The 21606-nt window shown below is 33.2% G+C and overlaps 10 protein-coding genes across 10 annotated transcripts; 4 read left to right on the top strand and 6 right to left on the bottom strand.

The window, feature by feature from the left end:
• Positions 1–216: 216 nt before the first annotated feature.
• On the top strand, positions 217–2260 carry EIN_226490 (hypothetical protein; the record flags this gene model as incomplete). Its single annotated transcript, XM_004254999.1, has 3 exons — positions 217–312; positions 371–2132; positions 2181–2260. The coding sequence occupies 3 exons, from the start codon at positions 217–219 to the stop codon at positions 2258–2260; spliced, it is 1938 nt and encodes a 645-aa protein (XP_004255047.1).
• Positions 2261–2418: 158 nt separating this feature from the next.
• EIN_226480 (suppression of tumorigenicity, putative) lies at positions 2419–5696 on the bottom strand (the record flags this gene model as incomplete). The annotated part of the gene is made up of 3 exons (XM_004254998.1): positions 2419–4813; positions 4870–5292; positions 5398–5696. 3 exons carry the CDS (start codon positions 5694–5696, stop codon positions 2419–2421), a joined length of 3117 nt encoding a protein of 1038 aa, XP_004255046.1.
• A 1383-nt stretch (positions 5697–7079) lies between these two features.
• On the bottom strand, positions 7080–7679 carry EIN_226470 (RNA polymerase II subunit A C-terminal domain phosphatase SSU72, putative; the record flags this gene model as incomplete). Its single annotated transcript, XM_004254997.1, has 1 exon — positions 7080–7679. One exon carries the CDS (start codon positions 7677–7679, stop codon positions 7080–7082), a length of 600 nt encoding a protein of 199 aa, XP_004255045.1.
• Positions 7680–7843: 164 nt separating this feature from the next.
• Positions 7844–8615, bottom strand: EIN_226460 (hypothetical protein; the record flags this gene model as incomplete). The annotated part of the gene is made up of 2 exons (XM_004254996.1): positions 7844–8028; positions 8201–8615. The coding sequence occupies 2 exons, from the start codon at positions 8613–8615 to the stop codon at positions 7844–7846; spliced, it is 600 nt and encodes a 199-aa protein (XP_004255044.1).
• Positions 8616–8856: 241 nt separating this feature from the next.
• Positions 8857–9510, bottom strand: EIN_226450 (hypothetical protein; the record flags this gene model as incomplete). Its single annotated transcript, XM_004254995.1, has 1 exon — positions 8857–9510. One exon carries the CDS (start codon positions 9508–9510, stop codon positions 8857–8859), a length of 654 nt encoding a protein of 217 aa, XP_004255043.1.
• A 159-nt stretch (positions 9511–9669) lies between these two features.
• On the bottom strand, positions 9670–11530 carry EIN_226440 (hypothetical protein; the record flags this gene model as incomplete). Its single annotated transcript, XM_004254994.1, has 2 exons — positions 9670–11286; positions 11360–11530. 2 exons carry the CDS (start codon positions 11528–11530, stop codon positions 9670–9672), a joined length of 1788 nt encoding a protein of 595 aa, XP_004255042.1.
• A 596-nt stretch (positions 11531–12126) lies between these two features.
• Positions 12127–12783, bottom strand: EIN_226430 (hypothetical protein; the record flags this gene model as incomplete). Its single annotated transcript, XM_004254993.1, has 1 exon — positions 12127–12783. One exon carries the CDS (start codon positions 12781–12783, stop codon positions 12127–12129), a length of 657 nt encoding a protein of 218 aa, XP_004255041.1.
• Positions 12784–19063: 6280 nt separating this feature from the next.
• Positions 19064–19717, top strand: EIN_226420 (hypothetical protein; the record flags this gene model as incomplete). Its single annotated transcript, XM_004254992.1, has 1 exon — positions 19064–19717. One exon carries the CDS (start codon positions 19064–19066, stop codon positions 19715–19717), a length of 654 nt encoding a protein of 217 aa, XP_004255040.1.
• Positions 19718–19978: 261 nt separating this feature from the next.
• Positions 19979–20632, top strand: EIN_226410 (hypothetical protein; the record flags this gene model as incomplete). The annotated part of the gene is made up of 1 exon (XM_004254991.1): positions 19979–20632. The coding sequence occupies one exon, from the start codon at positions 19979–19981 to the stop codon at positions 20630–20632; it is 654 nt and encodes a 217-aa protein (XP_004255039.1).
• A 558-nt stretch (positions 20633–21190) lies between these two features.
• On the top strand, positions 21191–21606 carry EIN_226400 (cell differentiation protein rcd1; the record flags this gene model as incomplete). The annotated part of the gene is made up of 1 exon (XM_004254990.1): positions 21191–21606. A coding segment is annotated over one exon (416 nt), but the record flags the coding sequence as incomplete, so codon positions are not given.

The raw sequence follows: 21606 nt of genomic DNA, 5'->3' as shown, positions 1-21606 counted from the left end.
ATTGATTGTTTTTTTATTGAAAAATTAAATGTTCAAAACTATAATTTAATCATTTATTTACTTTAAATTTAAACATCAAAGTCGATTCATATTCTGTTAGATTCAAACCCAAAACAACAGTTTTGTTGTTTTGGGTTCAATAATAATCGGCACATTAATTAATGTTCTTAATATAACACCAAACAAAACAAGAAAAGCCAAAACTCACAAAGTTAGATGGAAACAGTCGTCACACCTCCACAACAACCGCGCAAGAAAAATTGGTTGTGTATATTCCCAGGGTGTACACAGTGCGCCGCAACACATTACAATGTTAGTTTTTATTATAATAAGACATTTTTTAATGTTCTCAAAACACTCTTACAACAAGGTTTATAGTCATGTCTGGGACTCTCATTTAAGACATTTGACACTCTCTCCGTTATTCAGTGGGTGTAAAGGTGTCGTTTATAAGAAATTGAAAGACCGCAGTGAGGTGAAACGGATGTGCGAAGTGTATATGATCGAAGTGAACACAGATCAAGATGTCGAGGCACAGCGAGCATCGGCTCGGCTCAAAATGGGCAACCCTCAACTTTCAGTTTTAGTCAATTCGCAAAACTCCTTTGAGTCGGACAGTTTGAACGACCAAAATACGTCAAGCGGACAAAATACCCAAAACATGTCAATACCACAAAACCCGCCAAACATGCAGATCCAACTTCAACAAGTTGCCCAGCCTCAAGAAATGCCTCAACAGCTATCGCAGTTGCAAAAAACTCAACAAATGCAACCGCCACCACAAGCTTCACAACTCCCCTTTCAGCAAACAAATCCACTCGGCTACATGTGGGACTGTGTAACTCATTACAATGAGCCGGAACCCATTCAACAAGTGGTGATGCCACAAGATGACTTCATGCGTGTTGTTCAGATAACAAGTAATTTAAAACGGTTGCACGTCGCTGGGGAGATATTGGCGGAGAACGGATTTCTTCAAAGATCCGATGCGAGGGTAAAAGAACACATTGAACCGCTTAAAGGGTGCCTCGACTCGATTTTAACAATGACAGGAAGGTCGTTCACATACAAAGGAAAAGAGGAGAAAAAGCTTGGTTTCATTGCGCAAGAGATGCAAGAGGTTCTTCCCGAGTTGGTGCATGAGGACGAAGAAGGACTCTCTGTCGATGTCATTGGGATTATACCTGTATTAGTCGAAGCCCTCAAAGAAATTCACACGGCTTCAGATTTCACTGTTGAAGACACCAACTCGCGATTCAAAGAGTTATCGAAGGCGGCAGATGAGGCACTTTCTATGATCAAAAATGTGACAACGCGTGTTGAACAATGTGAAGAACAAAAGAAACACCTTGGGGTGTTTGCAATTGAAGAAGAGGCCGTTGTCAAGTTTTCTTCTGGACCCGTTTTACTCACATTGGTATTGTCACTTCTGTTTTCTGGTATTTCGTGTGGTGTCATCTTCGCGATACCCAAAATGCCAGTGATGTGGTTATATTGCTGGGGAATGTCTGTTGTGTTGTGGGTGTGTTGTTGGAGGCAAAGGGGTGAGCTCACGCGTATTGTGAAAAATCGGAAAATCGAGTTTTACTGGTTTCACGAACACAGTGTTTTTTACTACATTTCGGCAGTTATTTTAGTCCTATTTTTAGCGGTGAGTCTTGTGATGGGTACTTCGATCATAACATTTACTGCAGTGAGTGTCGGTGTGTTACTTGTTATGACTGCGGCCACCATCTGGTTCTTCCAGAAATACAAAATCAAATTTGCAATCGTTTTCTCGTTGTTTTGTGTTGTGTTGGTGACGGTATCTGCCTGTGCTGTTGTTCTATTCTTGGTACAACCGGATTACACGTGTAACATCAACGACAACAGTCGCGAGTATACAATCACCGTCGACTTAAACGTGAAAACAGCGAAACAAGTGGTGACCACTTTACCATGGAATTGTTGGTCGAGTTCTTTTGTGTTTTCAGATGACTTGCCAAATGGGTTTGTGTCAATAATTCCCACAGACGGAACACCTCCTTACTTCGAAGGAGTTGCCACAAATCAGTTCCCAACAACAACAGTGAAAGTTTTTATCAAATGTGTTGATGTGGTGAAGTTTTATTGTGGCGCAGTTACTCTTAAGAGTTTGTTTTCCTTTAAATCCTTGACGAATAACATGTGTTAATAAATAGCTTGTTCCTCTCGCACTGATGAAGTTGATTGTACGGGTAATGCGTGTACGTGGAGTGTTGAAGATCAGACTTGCAGTTGATACCAATTAATGGTGTATCTTCAGTTCTTATATTTATCCAGTGTTTCTTATATATGTTTGCGCCTTTTATTAGGTATTCCACAACCACATGATATCAGTAGTTTCATATCCAAATCATTGAAAATGTGGATAACACATAAGAAAAACAAATTTATAATTTACGCTTGGTCTGTCGAGGTTTGGAGCCTAGGCACTCCATTTTTTATCGTGTTTTGCTCCATTACTTTGTGTTGTCCAAAGTGTGGTTGTTCGTCTTTAATACTCTCACCGCCTTTCGTTGGTACCTTTCTCGATTTTAAAACAAATGGTGGTTTTTTGACTTGGTGTGGTTGTGCAACATGTGTGTCATTTGAATCAGGCAAGCTGTAGTGACTTTTCACGGAAGTTGTTCGTAACGTGAGTGGTGGTGTTTTTGGACTTTTTGGTTGTTGAATTTCGATGTTTGTTTTCGTCTCCATCACGTAAGGTGGAGGTGGTAGAGTTGTTAGTGAAGGTTGTGAAATTTGTTCGTTTTGCTTTTGTGAATACGACCCCACTGGCTGAGTACTTTCCACGCTTTTTGATGATTGGCTTTTCATTGAAGTCGCAAAATTCAAAGAACGTGAAAGCCTTGACGTGTTCGACCCAAGTGCTTGTGTTCTCGAATGTATTTGTTTTGGTTTTGGAGGCACAACAGGATTGTTCAACGACTGAGAAAGCACACGTGCTGTATTTACTGGTAATGAGCAGGTCGATGGCAGTTGTGATTGTTTAAGTTGTCCCTCAAATGATGGTTTTTGTGATGATGTGAGTTGATAAGTTGGGTTTTGTTTCGCTTCCGGTGAAATCGAGTTAGTGGTTTGAGAAACCGGTTGTCTTGGAGCACCGACGGGTCTTGCAGAAAATGCTTTCATGTTTGCAACTCGTGTTGTCTGAGGAAGTTGTGCAGACATATACGTCTTTCTTTCTGGTGGTATTTTAGTTTGGTCCGATTTTAGTGTTAAAGTGCTTTGTGAATGTTGTTGTGCTCTCAAAGAGCGTTCCGGTGTATTCAAAAACTTGTTATGTTCATCAACTGGTGCTGTCTGAGCCTTCTGTGGTATTTGGAACGCGACTTGTCTCTGTCCTGCGTTCTTTGGATTTGCAGGCTTAAAGAAACTTTTCTTTTGTTCTTGTTTTGTGTCTGTTGCATTAGTAGAATCCGCCAATTGCGAAATTTTTGGACTTTTCAATGGGCTAACAGGATCAGATTCTATTATTTCGCTTTTTGGTGGTAAAGTGTCTTCTTGGGTTTTGCTGTTTTGTGGAGTATTAAATGAGGGTGGGATATAACTTGGCACTTCGATGGAATGTTTCTTTGATGCAAGTTTTGGTGGTGGTCTTACTGTTTTTGGGGGGTTTGCTTTTGATGGTGTGAATCCGGTGATTTGCACTTCTGAAGGTGATAACACCAACGTAGCAAGTGTTTTCTGTTGTTCAACTTCTTCTTCTTTAATTGGGATACTTATGGCCTTCTCTTTAATATCCGTATTCTCCGTGGCTTTCACTCCCTTTTTCTCCCCACTCTTTTCTTCGTCTTTATCCGCATTATCTCGATGTTGATATTCATAAGGAAGTGGGTTTGTTCTTTGAGTGATCATTTCCACATCAGGCATTCCAAGGTATTTGGTAAACATTTTCAAATCAGGCACAGGTTCACTTATATACATATCGTCACCATTTTGGTCTCCATCTTTCTTAAAAAACTTGAGGATTTTGTTTTTAGTTGGTTTAGGTATTTTAGGTTTAGTCTTTTGAGTCAGTGGTCCCAAAGTGCTTGGTTTTGTTTTGTCATGAAAGCATTGATAATCCTTTGGTGTTCGTTGTGTGAGGGGCGCTGCTGTTCTAAAGCAGAAAACGCATTGCTCTTGTGGAAGTGGTGGGTTACCTTCAATCAACGTCAAACACGTCACGCATCGGTGACATGTTGTATGACAAAGTACTTCTCCAGACAGAGTGCTACATGGTTGCCCTGGATTCACTTTAAGCCCGCATTTCACACAAACAGTTTCTTCGCTTGGAACGATGCCCAAACTCTCCAATGTTGTACACTCCAACTCCTTTTTATTCTCAAAAGACTCCATCAAAAAGGGGCAAAAGTCACATAAGCGTTTGCCCTCATTCAATGCTTGTTCTCGCTCGTCTAAGAACATAAAGCACATCTGTGCGTTCTGAAATTCCTCCAAAAATTCAACATAAGATATTTCGCTCTGTTTAATGAAAGCCTTCCAATTAAACTGCTTTGTTTTGTGGGTGTTGAAAAATTTGTCGTAATTGAGAAACATGTCTCTGTATAACAAAAAAAGTTGGTTGTACACAACACCGTCAAGTTGTTCGTTTTTCACTGCGGACGAATTGATCAAACGCGTGAGCGCACTCGCTAATTTGACACACCGTTGCGAACAAAACAAATCGGGGTAATTCGGTCGGTTCAAAAAGAAGCCCCCCTCAACGTCGATCACATACACATCTTCCAAATCACTGTCCTCTTGTAACAATGGATATATTTTTCGTTGACAACCAATTATGAAAGGCCTATGTGTTATTATTTGTAGTTATTGTAACAATTAATAAGAAGAAGAACAACAAACATTGGTGCATCTCCATAACTCGTCATCTTCTTTGGAAGAATTGGGATGTACACGTGTTGCCACACAAAAGGTTGTACCAACTCCATAAAGCATCTGATGGTGTTTGAAATGTTCGAAAGTTCGTCTCCAACAAACACAAATTTGCGTTCTAACAAGATCTGTCCGACAAGAAAGAGGACAGTCGACACCCCCATCCGTTCCATTAGTTTGATAGACCCCACTGCGTACACAGTAGTTGTTGGTGATCGTGTGAATTTGTATGGATTTGAGACTTTAAGTGACTTCGATGCAACAACGGACTCTCCAGGGAGTGGGAAGTCGCGTTGGTACAAGTCGTCGCAGATTAACACGAACGTTAGATAATCGCTCACAAACTCTGCCCAAAGTGACTCCATAATGTCGTTGTAGAGAGCAAAGTACGCACTGTATGTGAGTATGAAGTCGGTTATGTGTTATAAAAATAGATGTTAAATAAATAAAAAGACCGATAGAATATCGAAATTGAAATACAAAAAGTACGACACAAACTGCCCAGTCACAAGTACAAGACACTGAAATGGCTTTTGTGCTGTTGACCGTTTACAATACCCGACTTTACGTTTCCCGTCAAGACTCGTGAGAGTGAAAGAAAAGACTTTGGTGTCGGTGTGTTGTTCGTCTCCTTCCTCTGGAAAGCAAAAGGGAAGAATTGTTTTTTGTTGCTCTTCGTTGCAAAAGAGCTGATAGAGGACTTCGATTTTTGAATATTCGAAAAACTGGAAACAGAGTAGATAGTCAAACAACCCACCAGGGACAAGATGGTTGTTTGGGTGGATCAAATATTCCATTTGATTATCGAGTTTTTTAATGGACTTTTTCTTGTCTTAAAATCACTTCCTATTTTTTTCGTAATGGTATTTCATTGATTCACTTTTGTTGTCTTCTTGTTGACCCGATACTTCCCTTATTTGTGTTCCAAATATAAAAAATTCTATTTCGTTATTTCAATTTCTTCCTCTTTTCTTCTTCGATTCCAAAAAATATTGGTCATTGATATCGCCAAGTCCATATAATTTATTATAGTTTATTATTAATTAAAAAGCTGTTTCTAACAGTTAAACTTGAAAGAAAATGAGTTTGTATTTTTTACAAAAACAAGAACAAAAGCCAAAAAATATAACTGAAGAGTTAATACTCTTGGACTTGTCTACTTAATATAAAACCTTAAGTAAGTTTTAATAATAAAAAAATAATAAAAAGTTATCAAAAAATATAAATACAGTTATTTTAACAGCAAAAAAACACAATAACTTGTGTATCATTTTAACGAATAATTTGTTTAATAATACATCGATAAAAACATTCTTTTTGTTTTTAGTTCATTAAAGGTGGTTTGACTAAAAAGTTGGATATTGTCAAATAATTAAATGAATTTTTAAATAATTCATCAAATCTTTAATTAAAATGGATATTTAAATAATTTTTTATCATTCAAACCGAATTATATATAAATAAGAATTAAAAATTATGATAAATTGATTATTTTATTAAAATTAATAGTTAATGATACTATTTTGAACAAGACAATTAATAAAAAGAATTTTATCTAGTTAATTTAGGATAAAAATCAATAGAATTACGTTATTTCCTCAAATTGGCTGTATATTATTTTGACCAAAGATAAAATTCGAAAAAGTTGGAAAAAATACTTAATAAACTTGATAATTCATTTTTTTTATAAATACTTTTAAAATTTATGTAATAAATTAATTAAATTAAATTAAAAGTGGTTAATTATTATAATAATTTTTTGTTTAAATATTACAATTATTTGCTATAATATTAATATAGTCCCATAATATTAATATTATATATTATCATACTATAATAACATCAAAAGTAATAAATATCGCCGAACTTTGCTAACAAGGGTGTTAAATCGTATTTGACAACCTAGAGAGGAAGTGAGATTTTTCAACACAGTTAAGATCTACATAACAGATATGTAGTCTTCCCCGTGGTGATATATTTTTTAAATTATTTATCATCAATAAGTAATTTAATTAACATTAATAATCTTAATTGAGTTGGTTTCAAGTATTAAAAAAATGGTATACTATTGATTTTATTATAATATTTATTAATTAATTATTAATATATTATATCAATAAGTTAAATTATTTATTATCGACACGACTTAAAAAATTGGGTCGACAGAACACACGAAAAATTCAATAAATCTGAAGAGAGTGCATCACATTAAGTCGAGTCTTATTGTAAAACGTTCTAATAATTCTGTCGATGTTACTCATCCAATCCACGTCATTTTCAAGGAGTTTTAAAAACTCCGATACCTCCATCGCACCATTCTCTGCTGCGTCAAATTGATCGACAACATTCATATTAAAGACATAGCATAAGTCCCCCGTTTGTTGTTGTCTTGTGTCAAAGTATTCGAGTAAATCCATGAAGACCTGATAGTCGAGTGATATGACAATTGCGAACTCTTTCTTTGTTTCCTGGAACCTCTCCGGCGCGCTCTTCAAAATTGCGTTTTTGTCGAGCATTTGAAAGATTTTGTGTTTTTTGAAGAAGTCGATGTGCATCTCATCCTTTGACAACATAGTCTTGATGTCTTTATAAGGCGTTCCAAATTGGAATCTAAAGTTCCTGACAGGTCCGGGTAGTATTGTATATTGTCCCGTCCCAAATGATGACACGTTATATCCAAGTTGTTTCAGTCTTCGGTGTGCGCATGTACTCCGGTTTTGGTTTGACCTACATACAACCGCGATGCTTTGATCGAAGTGTGGTTTCATTTGGAACGCCATGTCTTTTGTTTTAAACAATTCTCTTTTTTAAAAGGTGTACTATTTTTATATTATAATTTAACCATTAAAGTGTACTTTAAAGTTATCACATATTTATAGTTACTTTCTATTATTTATCGAGAGAAGACATTCATAACTAGACACAACGAAATTTGTGAATTGATTTACAATCCGCCCATTGGCTGATCGCCCTGGAAAGCATCCGACGGGTAATTTACTCCGGTGTAGTCCTGTTGATACATGTCTTGTTGGAATTGTTGAGGAGGTTGTTGTGGTTGCTGTTCCATTTGTTGTGGATTGCTCGACACAAGATGCCTCTGGACCAGATCGTTGAACCTCGATATTTGGTCTAGATATCAATACACGAAGTTGATTCGATTGAAAATGATTTAAATAGCTCGAAGATCATAATATAATATATATTATTCTATTCTATCGAAGATAATTATAATATATATAATATATATAATATATATTATATATATTATATTTAGTATATATATAATGGCAATAGAACAAACTTTTAATAGTCAACCTAATTTCATAGGCCTTAAAGTAGTTGGGGTTCTGCTCGCGAAGTTTTGTGAGAATGTACGACGTCATCTCCGCAGAGATGTTTTTCCTCTCGAGCTCCCGAATGATTTCTTCGTCGTTGTAATAAAATTGGAGATATTGTTCGATCAGGCCTTGAATAAGCGAGATATCGACATAGCCCTGTTGTTGAGGTGGAGGGATTTGTTGCGGCTGTACGGGTTGTTGGTATCCTCCCGAAGGGAACCCGCCACGTTGTGGCGGGTACATTGCTGGTGAGTTGTATTGAGGCGGCTGTTGATAGCCGTATTGGAATTGAGAAGAGGACATTGGGCGTTCTTGAGTTTGAGGTTGTCCCGCTGACATCGGGTTGGATATTACTGAACCATTTGCGGCTGGATTCATCAAACAAACAAATTCAAGTTTATCGTTCCGACTTTTTGTTTTTTCTCTTTTTTTTCTTTCAGATACTATTTGGTATGGTTCTTTACCATTTAAGTATAGCTTCGGGCTTGACTTTATGTCTTTTGTTTTTGGGGTTTTATTTTTTTTTTTCTCTTTTCAGTTTTTTCCAGTTCAAACATTCGAAAAACAATTTTGTTTCATTTTTTTGTTTTTTTTGAATTTGAGAAAAAGAAGACTTGAATTAGGGTTTTGTTAGGGTAAACCGTTTGTATGATGACAACACTGATGACACATCTCCAAACGTCTTGACGTCAACACAAAAATTGTTTTTTGAGACCTCTTCGTTAAACTGAGTCTCGCAATTTAAAAATCGACCAATTTGGTTGAAGATTATGCACTTCCCGTCTTTTTTCAAATACTTTTGAATAGTATTGAACAATGGTTTAACTATAGTTTTGTCATATATAATTTCAGATCCAACGATTAAGTCAAATTCGCCTATATCTACGGGATTATTCCAATCAATTTTTTGTGAAAAAACATTTTGAATAACATTTTTGTTCATCTCAATGTTCTCGCACTGGACTTTCAAAATGTTGTCTCTAAAATCACTCATAATGACCTCTTTTGCACCTCGACAACAAAAGGAGGCATATCCAACACCCGCACCGACCTCTAATATTCTTTTATTAGTAACATTTTCTTGCATCAGGTAGTCGCCTAGGTACTTTTCACCATCCCACAATGTCCGACCCAAACAATCATCCAATTGGCGTGTGTCTTTCGATAACGTTTTGATAACTACTTTATATTCAGACTCACCCTTTCTCTGAACAATGTACTCTTCGTCATGGAATTCGAAGTGATCAAATATAGAAAGACCTTCGAACTCCATATAGAAATGAAATAGTAGTTTAACTAGTCTTATACCACCTTACATTTACATGTTTTTATCTAAGATTATTTTAAATAAAACCATTTACAATGACATGAATAATGAATAAGATTAATTTAGTTAAATGAAGTGCACAATGAGTACTATTTTACCCAAAATTCAATTATCCAAATCAGAAAAATCGTACGTTTTATTTGTGCTTGGAGAAGATAATTTTGTGAAATCAACATCATCACCATCAACACTCACATTTTCTTCTATTTTGCCGTACGACTTTGTATTTTTTGCACGTTTAGTAATATTTGTTGGTTCATCAGTCATTTCCGTATTTTGCTCTCCAATAATTTCCAGCGCGACTTTAATCATCTCACTCTCTGGGAGTGCCTTCTCTGTTTTCTTCTTTGTGAATTTCGAAATTATTGCGTCATATAATTTCCATGGGTCGAAGAAAATAAAGATCACAGAGAACAGTGCGACAATGACAGAGACGGATGGGAATATCGAAATGAAGTCTGTTCCGAAGAAAGGGACTGCTTCCATACTTTTCATGACGCATTGGAAAGCAGTTAAGTCACACGAGTCCCCCACTGACTCGTGTTGGTAATTTCCCGTCCCAAAACTGATCAATTGGATTGTGTTAAGTGCAAGAGGTGAACTGATTCGGCACAGGTATGCGCCAGCAAATAGTAACGAGTATGGGTCTGTCAGTCTATTAGGTAATATACGTAAGAATGATATAAATTGTAATGTGAGGAGTGATTCAAAACTGTATAACACGCATAATATCAGTGGGAGATATGATGAGACGTACACAAGAGTTGGTGTCGTTGATAACGCCTCAATGAAATACGCGTATGGGGATACATCGACCACTTTAGTCGGGTCATTGTTATTAGCAAGCAACTGGATGTAATTGATAGTAATTGCAAATTCGCTCCACAAGACCAACAACCCGACAATACCAGAAAGTACAAAAAACACCGCAACAAAGAACGTGCGAATGAATTTGTAATAGATCACTTTATAAAGTTTTATTTTGGAGTCATTTTGGGATATGGCATTGTATAACTTTGCTTTATCGCTCGACTTCTCCTTCAAAAACAAAAACTGTTTGTATCGCCACATCACATCGATAATCCCCTCGTTGATACTTACCATCTTTTCTACTTTCTTTTCAGCATCACCTTCGGCTTCTACTGACGATAAAAAGTCGGACACTTTTGATACTAAGACATTAACATACTTGCGCAATGGATCACTTTCACTAATGCGATTGTTGTACGCTTTGACTTGTGATACGTATCCAAGTAACTCGGACTTGGCTTCTTCAAACTTTTTGTTATAATGATAAACGTCGAGTAATGTACATTTCAATAATTTGGTGAGGGTCACCCGCTTAATCAATTTATATGGCACATCCACAACACCATTCCCAAGTAAAAAGATCATCATGAGCAAACCATAAGCGTTTGATGCGGCAATGCACACACCGTACCAATTAGAGTCTCGCGTGAAAATTAGATAGATGGCTAGAAATACCACACCAACAGCTCCAACTATTAAATAAAAGATCACATTGCGCCTAATTGCAGTACGGCATCTCTCAAGCACAGTAAAGTCCCCAGCAAATGGATATGACATGAAGTATGGGATAACAGTCCACATCACTACAAATGATAGCCAGTAGATGACCGTCCACATGATTTGTAACACATCGTTGTCCACATAAATCCATGACTCTTGGCACCCAGGTTTTTGGTTGATGTCACATGTTCTCTATTTATAAGCATTTGGACTTATTAAAGAAACTATGAATGAAATGCAGAGAAATTAAAAAATTGAAACAAACAGATGTGATGTCGACGGGAATAATACCCAAAATACTAAAAGCCAAAAAAAGACCAACAGAAGTGAATGCTGTTATATACCACTTCGTTCTTAGTGGGTTGGAATATATGAACAAAAACACACCGATTAGGACAAAAATGACACCAAAAATGCCTAACAGCACCGCCCACATTTTTTTGCTTTTTTAGTGTTTTGTAACATTCAAGATGACACTTCAAAACATTTTTGGTCTTCAAATTCTTATTAAATAAGAATTATACTATATTTTGGTGGTACTAAGATTCATCGAAGACATTTCAAAATGACTAAGCAAAACAAAATCATCAATTCAAATTATTCAATAGCCCAACAAGTTTCTCAGCCCCATCAAAGCAAAACAAAAAGCAATTTTTGTTCTTAATTTTCATCCCAATTGTTTCTTCATCAATTAACACTACATTTGCGATATCACCGTGTTCATACACAATCTTCTGGCCGCCTTCCACCATCGTCATGTTTGTTGCTGTGACAATTACGGTTTTATCAACGATATCGTTCCCACTCACCAAGTGGCGTACTGCAAAGACTTCCATTTCTTATGGTCCATTTTTTTGCTTATAAACCCTAAAAAAACTGTATAATTGACTGAAAAAGTTTTCAATTTTTCGGATCTTTATTTATATTATTAATAAAGATGAAAAGTATCAAAAAATAAAAAGAGTGGTCTTAACTATCAAGAAAGTACTTATAGTATAATTAAACTATATGAAATATAACAAATGGAAGGAATTAATATACCACCTCGACATCATAGCAGTTTTCATTTCCCCATCGGTATTGGTTCACATTACCAGTGTCCCATCTCACACATATCCACCCATTTCCAGCACTGGCTATAGCATACCCAAGTTTCCCATTTCCACCATCTTGATCACTCCATTTCCAATCGCGTCCTCTTTTAATTCTTCTTCCAACTATGAAACTAAGTGGCTTACCGGCTTGTTGACTCATCGGGATTGGCGTCTGGTCAAAGTTGGGTGGAACAACTAAAACGTCATAAAAGCCATCTTGGCCCCAACGACAATGCGTCTTCTCCCCATCGTCCCACCTCACTGTTATACTCCCATTCATTTTCGCAGAAAAGACAACCCCCTTCTGCTCTTTCAATTCCGAACGACCATAGTGCCAATCTCTGCCTTGAACTACACGCTTTAACACCACAAAAGATGGCGGCATCTTGTACTGCTCCTCTGGAGGCATCATCTTCTCTTCAACAAGCTTTGAAGGCGATGTTACAACCCACTCGTCTAACGACTTCTGGGACTGTATACGACACTCTTTGTATTTCTTTAACTCATTCTCGACAACCGTGCGCCTCTCAATTATGTTGTCCTTTGTTTTTTTAATTTGTTCTAATAATGATGTGATGTCGTCCTCCCCTGACATTTTACCTTTAGAGTTTCTTGGTTTAATTATGAGGATTAACTTCATTAGTACTTTTATATTGGGATAATTCCTTATTTATTACTCTTATAACACCTGTTTCAATATTTTTAGTTCTTTTTGTTTTTATTATTTTGTTGTGCAAATAATCGGGATGTTGTCTTTGTGATATTTATTAACAGTTATATTGTATTTTTTTATTATTGTTTGTTATTATTTATTAGTGTGTATAGTAGGGGGATAAATAGCATTAAAAAGGGACAAAGGTAGTTAATTTTGATAAATATAATTTTGAAACTATAATTTTTAAAAAATCTATTTTAAGGTCAAAATAAACATAAAATTAAAATAATAATATAAATTATCGTTTTTTATTTAATATGATTATAAATTGAATAATTATAAATTTCTATTTCAAAAATAAACAAAAACACCTCAATTTGTTCACTTAGAGAAATGTGGAAGTCTAAAACGCAGCACTTTTTATGGTTTGTCTGAAACTTGTTTTGTTAAAGAATTTTTCCTTTGTTTTTTCCTTTGTTTCATTTCTTTTCTGCTCTTCTTCAACTCCAATTGTTTTAATGTTAAAATGGTCTTTCTCTTTTCCTTTCTCAATGGGAATGGTTCAACAACGAAAGATTGAAAGATTTTAACAAATGATGATTTTTCAGTGATTCCCTGACACTTTCAAAAATTGACACTGTTGTTAATTCATTAAACTCTGGCATTTTAACCATATACATCATGAATATATTGAAATACAGTTTTTAAACTGGTATCTTGTATTTGAATTGCTTTTTTATGTTGATTGCCTGTGGTTGTTTCATCAAGGGTTCCTTTCTCTTCTTCTTTTATTGTTTTCAAAGATTGAATAATATCAAAAATAGAAAGTTATGGTTTTCTTTTATTATTTTCAAAGAAGTTAATTGAAAAAACCCTTCTAATACTTTTATAGTTAAAGAAATTATATTTTATAATTTTTTACTCAAATTAACTACTTCTGTCCCAAATTAACCCCCTTTATCACCCGACTATATAATTTAATTTTTTAATTAAATTAATTATTTAATATAATTAATATTTTTTATTTCATTAGTACAATTTGATAATAATATATTAAATTAATAATTTGGTAGTGGTCAATAAAGTTAAAAACATTATCTATTCAATTTGTCATTTAAAATATTTACATAATTTACAACAACAAATAAGGCTTTAAATTGAGTTATTTTTTTAAAGATAGAAACATGCTTTTGGATAAACATAAAGTCATTCCGAATAAGTGTGCAACTTTATTTTTTCTTTGTTTTTTACTCACAACAAAGGGGAAACTCTATTTTTCAACAATAACAAAAACAATAACAAAAATAGAATTAGGTTATAAATCAACATAAAATATAACTCGATATTTAAATGATAAGTTCAACTGCTTGTTCCAATAAAAAACATTAAAATTCCAGAATTCCAATTGTTATACAGAACGAATCAAACAGTGTTGTATATCGATTGTGGATAGCGCAAATGTTAAACATCTCTTTATAATAAGAAAATAATGAGACAAGCCGATTCGTGTGATTCAAAGACTTTTTCGCTGCAAAATTTTGATAAACACGAGACTGAACGGTGCAACCCAAAAAACTAATTGAGAAAAATTGTGCAACTTTAGTTATAATTTAGTTATAGTATATTAATTAGAGTAATAGTTTTAAAGAAATTTGTTTGTGTTTTCTTGTTTTGTTTCTAAAAAATATATAATTTTTTTACTATAATTATACTATAAACAAAGTTGCACTGACACGTAAAAGTTGCACGGTTTAAAGAATGACTTTAGATTATTAAATGTAATTTCTAATAATATTTTATTTTTAATTAAATTAATTATTAAATATTATTATTCTATTTTGGGTATTTTTAAATTACAAAAAAATATGTATTATTTATCATATTAAATCTTAATTACATGTATCAAAATTAATGTATCTTAAGATTTATAAGTTGAAGACAACAAGCCTAAAACTTCGATGCAATAATTAAGTGTTGAACTTTTTCTCCAATTATTAATAATATACAATGTTTGTTTTTGAATTGTATTGTTGTTTATTTATCTTTAAACAGTCAAATTTATATTTGTGTTAATAATATTATACACCTTTTTTTCTGTTGTTTCATTCAGTGTCTGAACATAAAATAATGAATCGGCCAAATTGTTGAAATTCGTCTTGCTCGATATGCTGAGCTCGAAAATTTAAAAATGGTTAAATAAACAACATAACAAGAATATAACTTTATGTTGCCAATAATTGAAACGGTTGTAGTTGTATGATAATGATTGTGTTGTAATTATATTATTACAAAAAGTTATTACCAAAAATAACTTTTTCTATGTTTTCATAGAGTGTTATTAATTTATAACAACTTAATTCATTTATCATTTATTATTATTATTAATAACTATTATATATGGAAATTATACTATAAATAAAAGAAAAAGCAGGCGTTTCCAAAATAATTATTGCTGAAAATGTGGTATTATAACGTAAGAATTTATAAGAGAAAATGAACATTTTGGTTATTAAATGGTGATGTGGGTAATTAGCATCGTGATTTTAAAAACCTTTGAGAAAAAGTAATTATGGTCAGTCGAAAAACTTTGTCCGGGCATTTTTAGATCATTTGAAAAATTGGAACCTTTCGGGAAACAATCCAAAACCTCCCAAAACATTGTTTCATAATTTTTACCAGGGTTTCAACCTTTTTCCTAATTCCCATATTTTTAGACTCATTTTATGTAAAATTTTGTCAAATGGACAACTTTTTACAAGCAAACAACATTTTTAGACAGACTTTAAAATTTTTTATGAAAATATTTTATTTCAAAAATATTTAATTTTTTAATAATAATAATATTTTATTATTATAATTTTAATTTTAATAATATAATATTTTAAACTATTTTTTGATTATAAAAATTAAATATATATTTTAATTTATGTATAGTTTTATTTTTAATTTAAACAAAATACAGTTTTATTTGGTTGTTTTTGTCTTGTAAATAGTTAAATTTTTCTGTTTTTTTCAATTTTTATCGATTTTAAATATATTTAATCCTAAAAATGCAATAATTATCTAGTAAAATAAAGGAATTTCTCTTCTAATTAACGAAAATTGTCTTTTTATTTTTGAAAATTATCCAAAATATCATAAATTATCCCAATTCAATCCAATTATTTACAATTAATTGTAATTATCTAGACATAATAGATAATTATCTTAAATTATTAAATTTTATCAACAATATTATTCAACATTATCTTTATTAAAATGTAATTATCCACATTTTATTTAAATCAAAAATAAAAACAAAGCATTCTTTTTAAAAAAACCAACTATTTATTAAAAATAAAATGAGTAACTCGGCTATGGTTTACATAGACGCAAGAGAACCTGTTGTTAGAGAACACTTTATAGATAGCGCACCAGAACCACTTCCTGGTAATCCTCCAACAAGTACAACCTCGGTTCAATTTATTGTACCAATGCCGCCCCCCAAAAAACGAGGAAGACCAAAAATGATCAGAGAGGGACCCACTCCATTGTCAACGAGTATTACCAAACCTAGAAAACCGTATATCAGAATTACATTAGAGGCGAAAAAAAGGCTAATCGCATTTTGGAGAAAAAATGGAGACGAATGGCAACTAGGCGAATACGCCTCCAAATGTGGGATTCCAAACGACAATTGTAAGTCATTGTTGACCAAGTTAAGAAAGGGAGATAGTATATTGCCAAAGAACCATTATAATAAAAAAGTCGTGTGACTCCATATCAAGTATTGGTAGGAAGACTTTTGGAGAATGACTCTACGACAAAGGTGCATCAGATGAGAGAATACATAAAGGGAATGATGGTAATGGATGACATTGTAAATTTAAGAAGACATTGTAGAAATTTAAAAAGAAACGTTTAAAGAAATTGTTGAGCACCCGGAAATTATTGTGGGAATATACAAAGAAAATATGGGAGAGAAAAACAAGATCGTTCCATCTATTACGTCTATTACAAATTTTATGAGAGGAAAAACTGGTGTTGATGAAGACAGAGAACTTCCGATATTGAGTTTTAAAAGAGAGACTACAAGAGGTGCTGAATCGAACTCGGAAGTAAACAAAGACAAAAGAATAACTGCCATTCAAAAATTGTATGCAAGAATGTGCGAGGAATACTCGTGGGTGTGTTTGGACGAAAACTTCATGGAGGATAGCTACGACGAGTGCGTACGGATGGAGTGACCGTGGAAAGAAGTGCTTTATAACAAAAAGTAAAAGGGGGCTTCGATTGACAAGTGTATGTGCAATAGATGTAAACGGAATGAGTTATTGTGATATTGTTAATGGAATTAACGAAAAGTCTTTATTCAACACTTATTTTAAAAGACTCATGCAATATTATGATCAGAGAAACGTTCGCGTTGTTTTTTGGTGTGATAACTGTGGAATATACAACGACATCGAGGAACTTGTTATTGGCACTCGTCATTGTGTAGTGTTTAACGCCGCATACTCGCCAGAGTTAAATCCCATAGAAAATATATTTGGAATTTGGAAACGAAGAGCAGAACGAGAAATACGTACATGGACAACACTTGAATCTTTACTGGAAAAACTTAGTAATGCGTTCACTTCAATTGAAACCTCAGATGTTGTAGCCTCGTTAGAGCGTTGCAGAAATACGGTGTGGCAGAAAGTTTTTAGTCGAGATAATTTATAAGTTGGTTTCTTTTTGATATTTCGAATGATATTTTTATTATTGAAAATATCCTGTCAATTTAAATAATTAATTTTTAAATTATAAAAAAATGTTATCAATAAACATTTTTGTTGTTTTTATTTTTGATTTAAATAAAATGTGGATAATTACATTTTAATAAAGATAATGTTGAATAATATTGTTGATAAAATTTAATAATTTAAGATAATTATCTATTATGTCTAGATAATTACAATTAATTGTAAATAATTGGATTGAATTGGGATAATTTATGATATTTTGGATAATTTTCAAAAATAAAAAGACAATTTTCGTTAATTAGAAGAGAAATTCCTTTATTTTACTAGATAATTATTGCATTTTTAGGATTAAATATATTTAAAATCGATAAAAATTGAAAAAAACAGAAAAATTTAACTATTTACAAGACAAAAACAACCAAATAAAACTGTAGTGATAAATTAATCTGTAAATAACTTGAAGCAGTTATTTGAATTTTTATTTGGGAACTTCAATTTAACTGACTTTTACTGCTGTGAATTTTTTTCTTTGAAGGAATTTTTTGTGATATAAAGTGGTAATGTTTTCTCGAAATAAATAAAGTGTACTTTTATTCAAACATTTTTATCTATTTAAAAAAACAAACAATACTCCTGCATTTTTCGGGGATAATTATTCTCAAAAAAAACATTTAAATCCAAAGTTGTTTTTTTTTCTTTTCGTTATAACGTCATCAGACATAACAAATAATTTATTCAAATAAGTAAAAATAATTAAATTTTCTTTATTAATAATTAACTACGTAAAAAAATGGTAATAAACAGCTACGAATGCGTTATTATTGATTTATAAAAGATCGTCTCAATAATAAAACTGTCAAAACAACACTAATAAAAAAATAAACTATTTAAATGGTATTAGATTATTAGATTTAATTAATATTTTAAATTAAGAACCAATTTTGCTCATTGTAAAATACACAAAACAGAAAAGTCAACCCATTTACTTTTAGCTTATCAAAAGATCGTCTTTTGGTTTTGCGAATCAATGTATGTAAGTCGAGTTTTTCTTTTTAATATTTAAGTATTTTGACACCAAAATAATAGGACTTTCCAATGTCACTTAAAAAACAAGGTCATAATTGCAAGTCCATGTATTGTGATGATTTTGTTAAACTATAGAGATACTAACAAAACAAGCTTGTAAAAAGAAACCCCTTTTTAAATGCAATTCAAATTTCTTTTTTAAAACAAACCAAATCGGCAATATATCCCCTTTTTTACCATATTATTATTATTTTTATTATTTCTTAATTTTATCTAATAAAAGTATTGTTTTGTTGACACATTTTTCAATGTTGAAAAAAGGTGATGACAAGCAACACGTATAAAAAAATAATCGAAAAAAATAATTCCAATTAAATCGCACACTGTAGAATGCAACGAAAAAATCGTGTGATTTATTTTGGTTGTAAATGGCCAATTTAAAGTTTCAGAATAAATCAAAACAGACTTTTATGTGTGAGTGTGTATGTTCCAGCATCAGTGAAGACACAACAACAGAGGACTTGTTGAGCCAAAACTTCCAGATGAATGACTTTTTAGAGGACACAAGTGACTCAAGTGTATCGATTCGATACGCTGCAGAAGGGTGGGGAAACGATTCCTCAGATACCGAGTTATTGTACAACTCCTCCCCATGTCTTCCCATTGAAGATGAGTACCCTCCCCATCCCCTTTCATTAACAGAAGAAAAAGAGGACAGTGCTGAGGTGTTAAAAGATACAGAAGTGTTGCTACAAAAACTTCAAATAATGAATGTCCGGTCACAAAAATTGGCGAAATTAACTGGGCGGAGAAATTCAATAGAAAAGATATCGTCGTTTCTTGTCCCCTCCACCCAACAAGAGGCCTATGACAATGGGAAGGGGATCGTCAAAAGTGATATTTTGAAGCAAAAAATGGGTGAAAGGATAAACGCGGGCGATATCATGAAAATCACACGCGCTAAGACTTCACAGAGAAAGATGAACAAAATACAACAAATTCTTGGACATCCTTCTGTTTCCGATTTCTCTGTATTCCTATCCCCCAAATCAAGAAAACAAGCTCTCAACAATGGGAAGAAAGTAAAGAAATTCGAAAAGCTTCAGAAGCTTGCTGGCGTTTAAAACTCATCTTGTAAATTGAATGTATGTTATTATGTTTTTTTGTTGATTTACTTTGGGTTTATTTTTCTATAAAACTATATCAATTTAACATTTTACTAAAAATTATAACATTTGGGGTTTGAATAGAATTATAAACTATAAAGAATGGTAATTATTATTACAAAACATTTGGGTTGGCAATTATAAAAAGGTAAAAATACCTTGAACGATTGCTGAAAAGAAACAGAAGGGTTAGTGGAACGAAAATATTAATAGAAAAGAATGCTGGGGATCCGAAAGACGATTTCTCCTATGGACATCAAAACGGAACATGCGTGTTGTTGCGGGAATGTAAGGTTTATACTGACCGAAGAACCCGCAAGGAGTGAACCACCAAAGGAAATCGAAGTCGAGGAATCGTCTGCACATGGAATAGTCAGAGTGAAGTACAGAGAATTTGTACTGGTTGAGGAGGGTGGGAGAAACCACGCGGTTTATAAGTGTTTGCTTTGCAATAAAGTGGTCGGCGTCTGCTTCAGTAACAACGATGTGTTCATCCCTAAATTTACGTGTCAAGCCGATCTTCAATACAACGAGACGTATCAAATCGCGCTACCAAACATCCCTATCACTGACTTTGCAAAGCACAAGATCGACAGAAACATGAAACTGGAACTCCTCGATGTCAAGCGTAAAAAGACTGACCAACTGTACAAAGAGAAAGAGGAGCGAATTCGTGAGTTTGTGAAGGAAGAGGAGAGGAAGTTTGAAGAGGCGCAGAAAAGCGTTGAGAATGATTTCAACTGGATTTGTTCGCAAGTACTCCACACAGAGGAAGAGATGAAGTCGGCGCACATACCAAGGCTCGAGAAGTGTTCCAGACTGATCCATTCCGAGGAACTCACCGAGACCAACCAACTCTTTTATGAATTTTGAAACACTGGACGCATCCTGAAATTGTTATTACTGAGTATTTTTGACTGTTATATGTTCATTCGTTCTGCCACATACAGATTAAATTATTGATATTGTAAGGTAAGTATTATTAATTCATAATAAATAACTATAATATAATCACACTTATAAATCTAAATGTTTATAATAAATATTATATATTATCTATAATAATTTATCATTATATTTTATTAGTTAATTATATTATAACATTTGGTATTTAAAATAATTATATATAATAAAATATTATAAAATTTATTAATTATTAAGAAACAAATCATTTAGTTGTTTATATTTGGTTTTTTATGATTCAAAATAATTACAAATTTATTTATGATAATCAACTATATTATAATTAATTTTTATTTTCAACTAACAATTATAATTTTTTTAATTATAATTGTTATAATGGTTTTTTAATTATAGTTTCTATAGAATTGAAATAAAATGCAAGGATGTTTTTATATATTATATTATAATTAATATATAATTAAAATATCATTTTCAAAAAAATTGTGAGAAAAAAACTTAATAAACCAAATGTCAGTGAATCCGATGTTCCCCCCTTTAAGCGCGAAACCCCCAAAAAGACAACGAAACAAAGAATCGACACCTCAACCCCAATCCCCAGCACAAGAAAAACAAGAGAAAGTACAATCTCCAAAAGTCGAAAAGGTACAGCCCAAGCAAGAAACCCCACCAGCTGCGCAAAACAATTTTAATCTTCCGGGGTTACCTCCAAACACTTGTCAACTCATAGCCGACTTGGCAGATGTTGAGAAGAGGGTCGATGCACTACACGCACTCTCACTGATTGCAGACAAACATCCAGATTTAGCGATACCATTATGGTACTCGTTTGGTACTGTTGTGATACTCCTAGAAGAGGTTGTGAGTGTTTACCCACACATCTCCGGAAAACACAAGGAACCCCTCTCCGTATCGTCATGCGAGAC

Source organism: Entamoeba invadens (assembly GCF_000330505.1).
Source record: "Entamoeba invadens IP1 unplaced genomic scaffold scaff_1105074725849, whole genome shotgun sequence".
NCBI lineage: Eukaryota > Evosea > Mastigamoebida > Endamoebidae > Entamoeba > Entamoeba invadens.
This window is presented reverse-complemented; position numbering and strand designations above follow the sequence as displayed.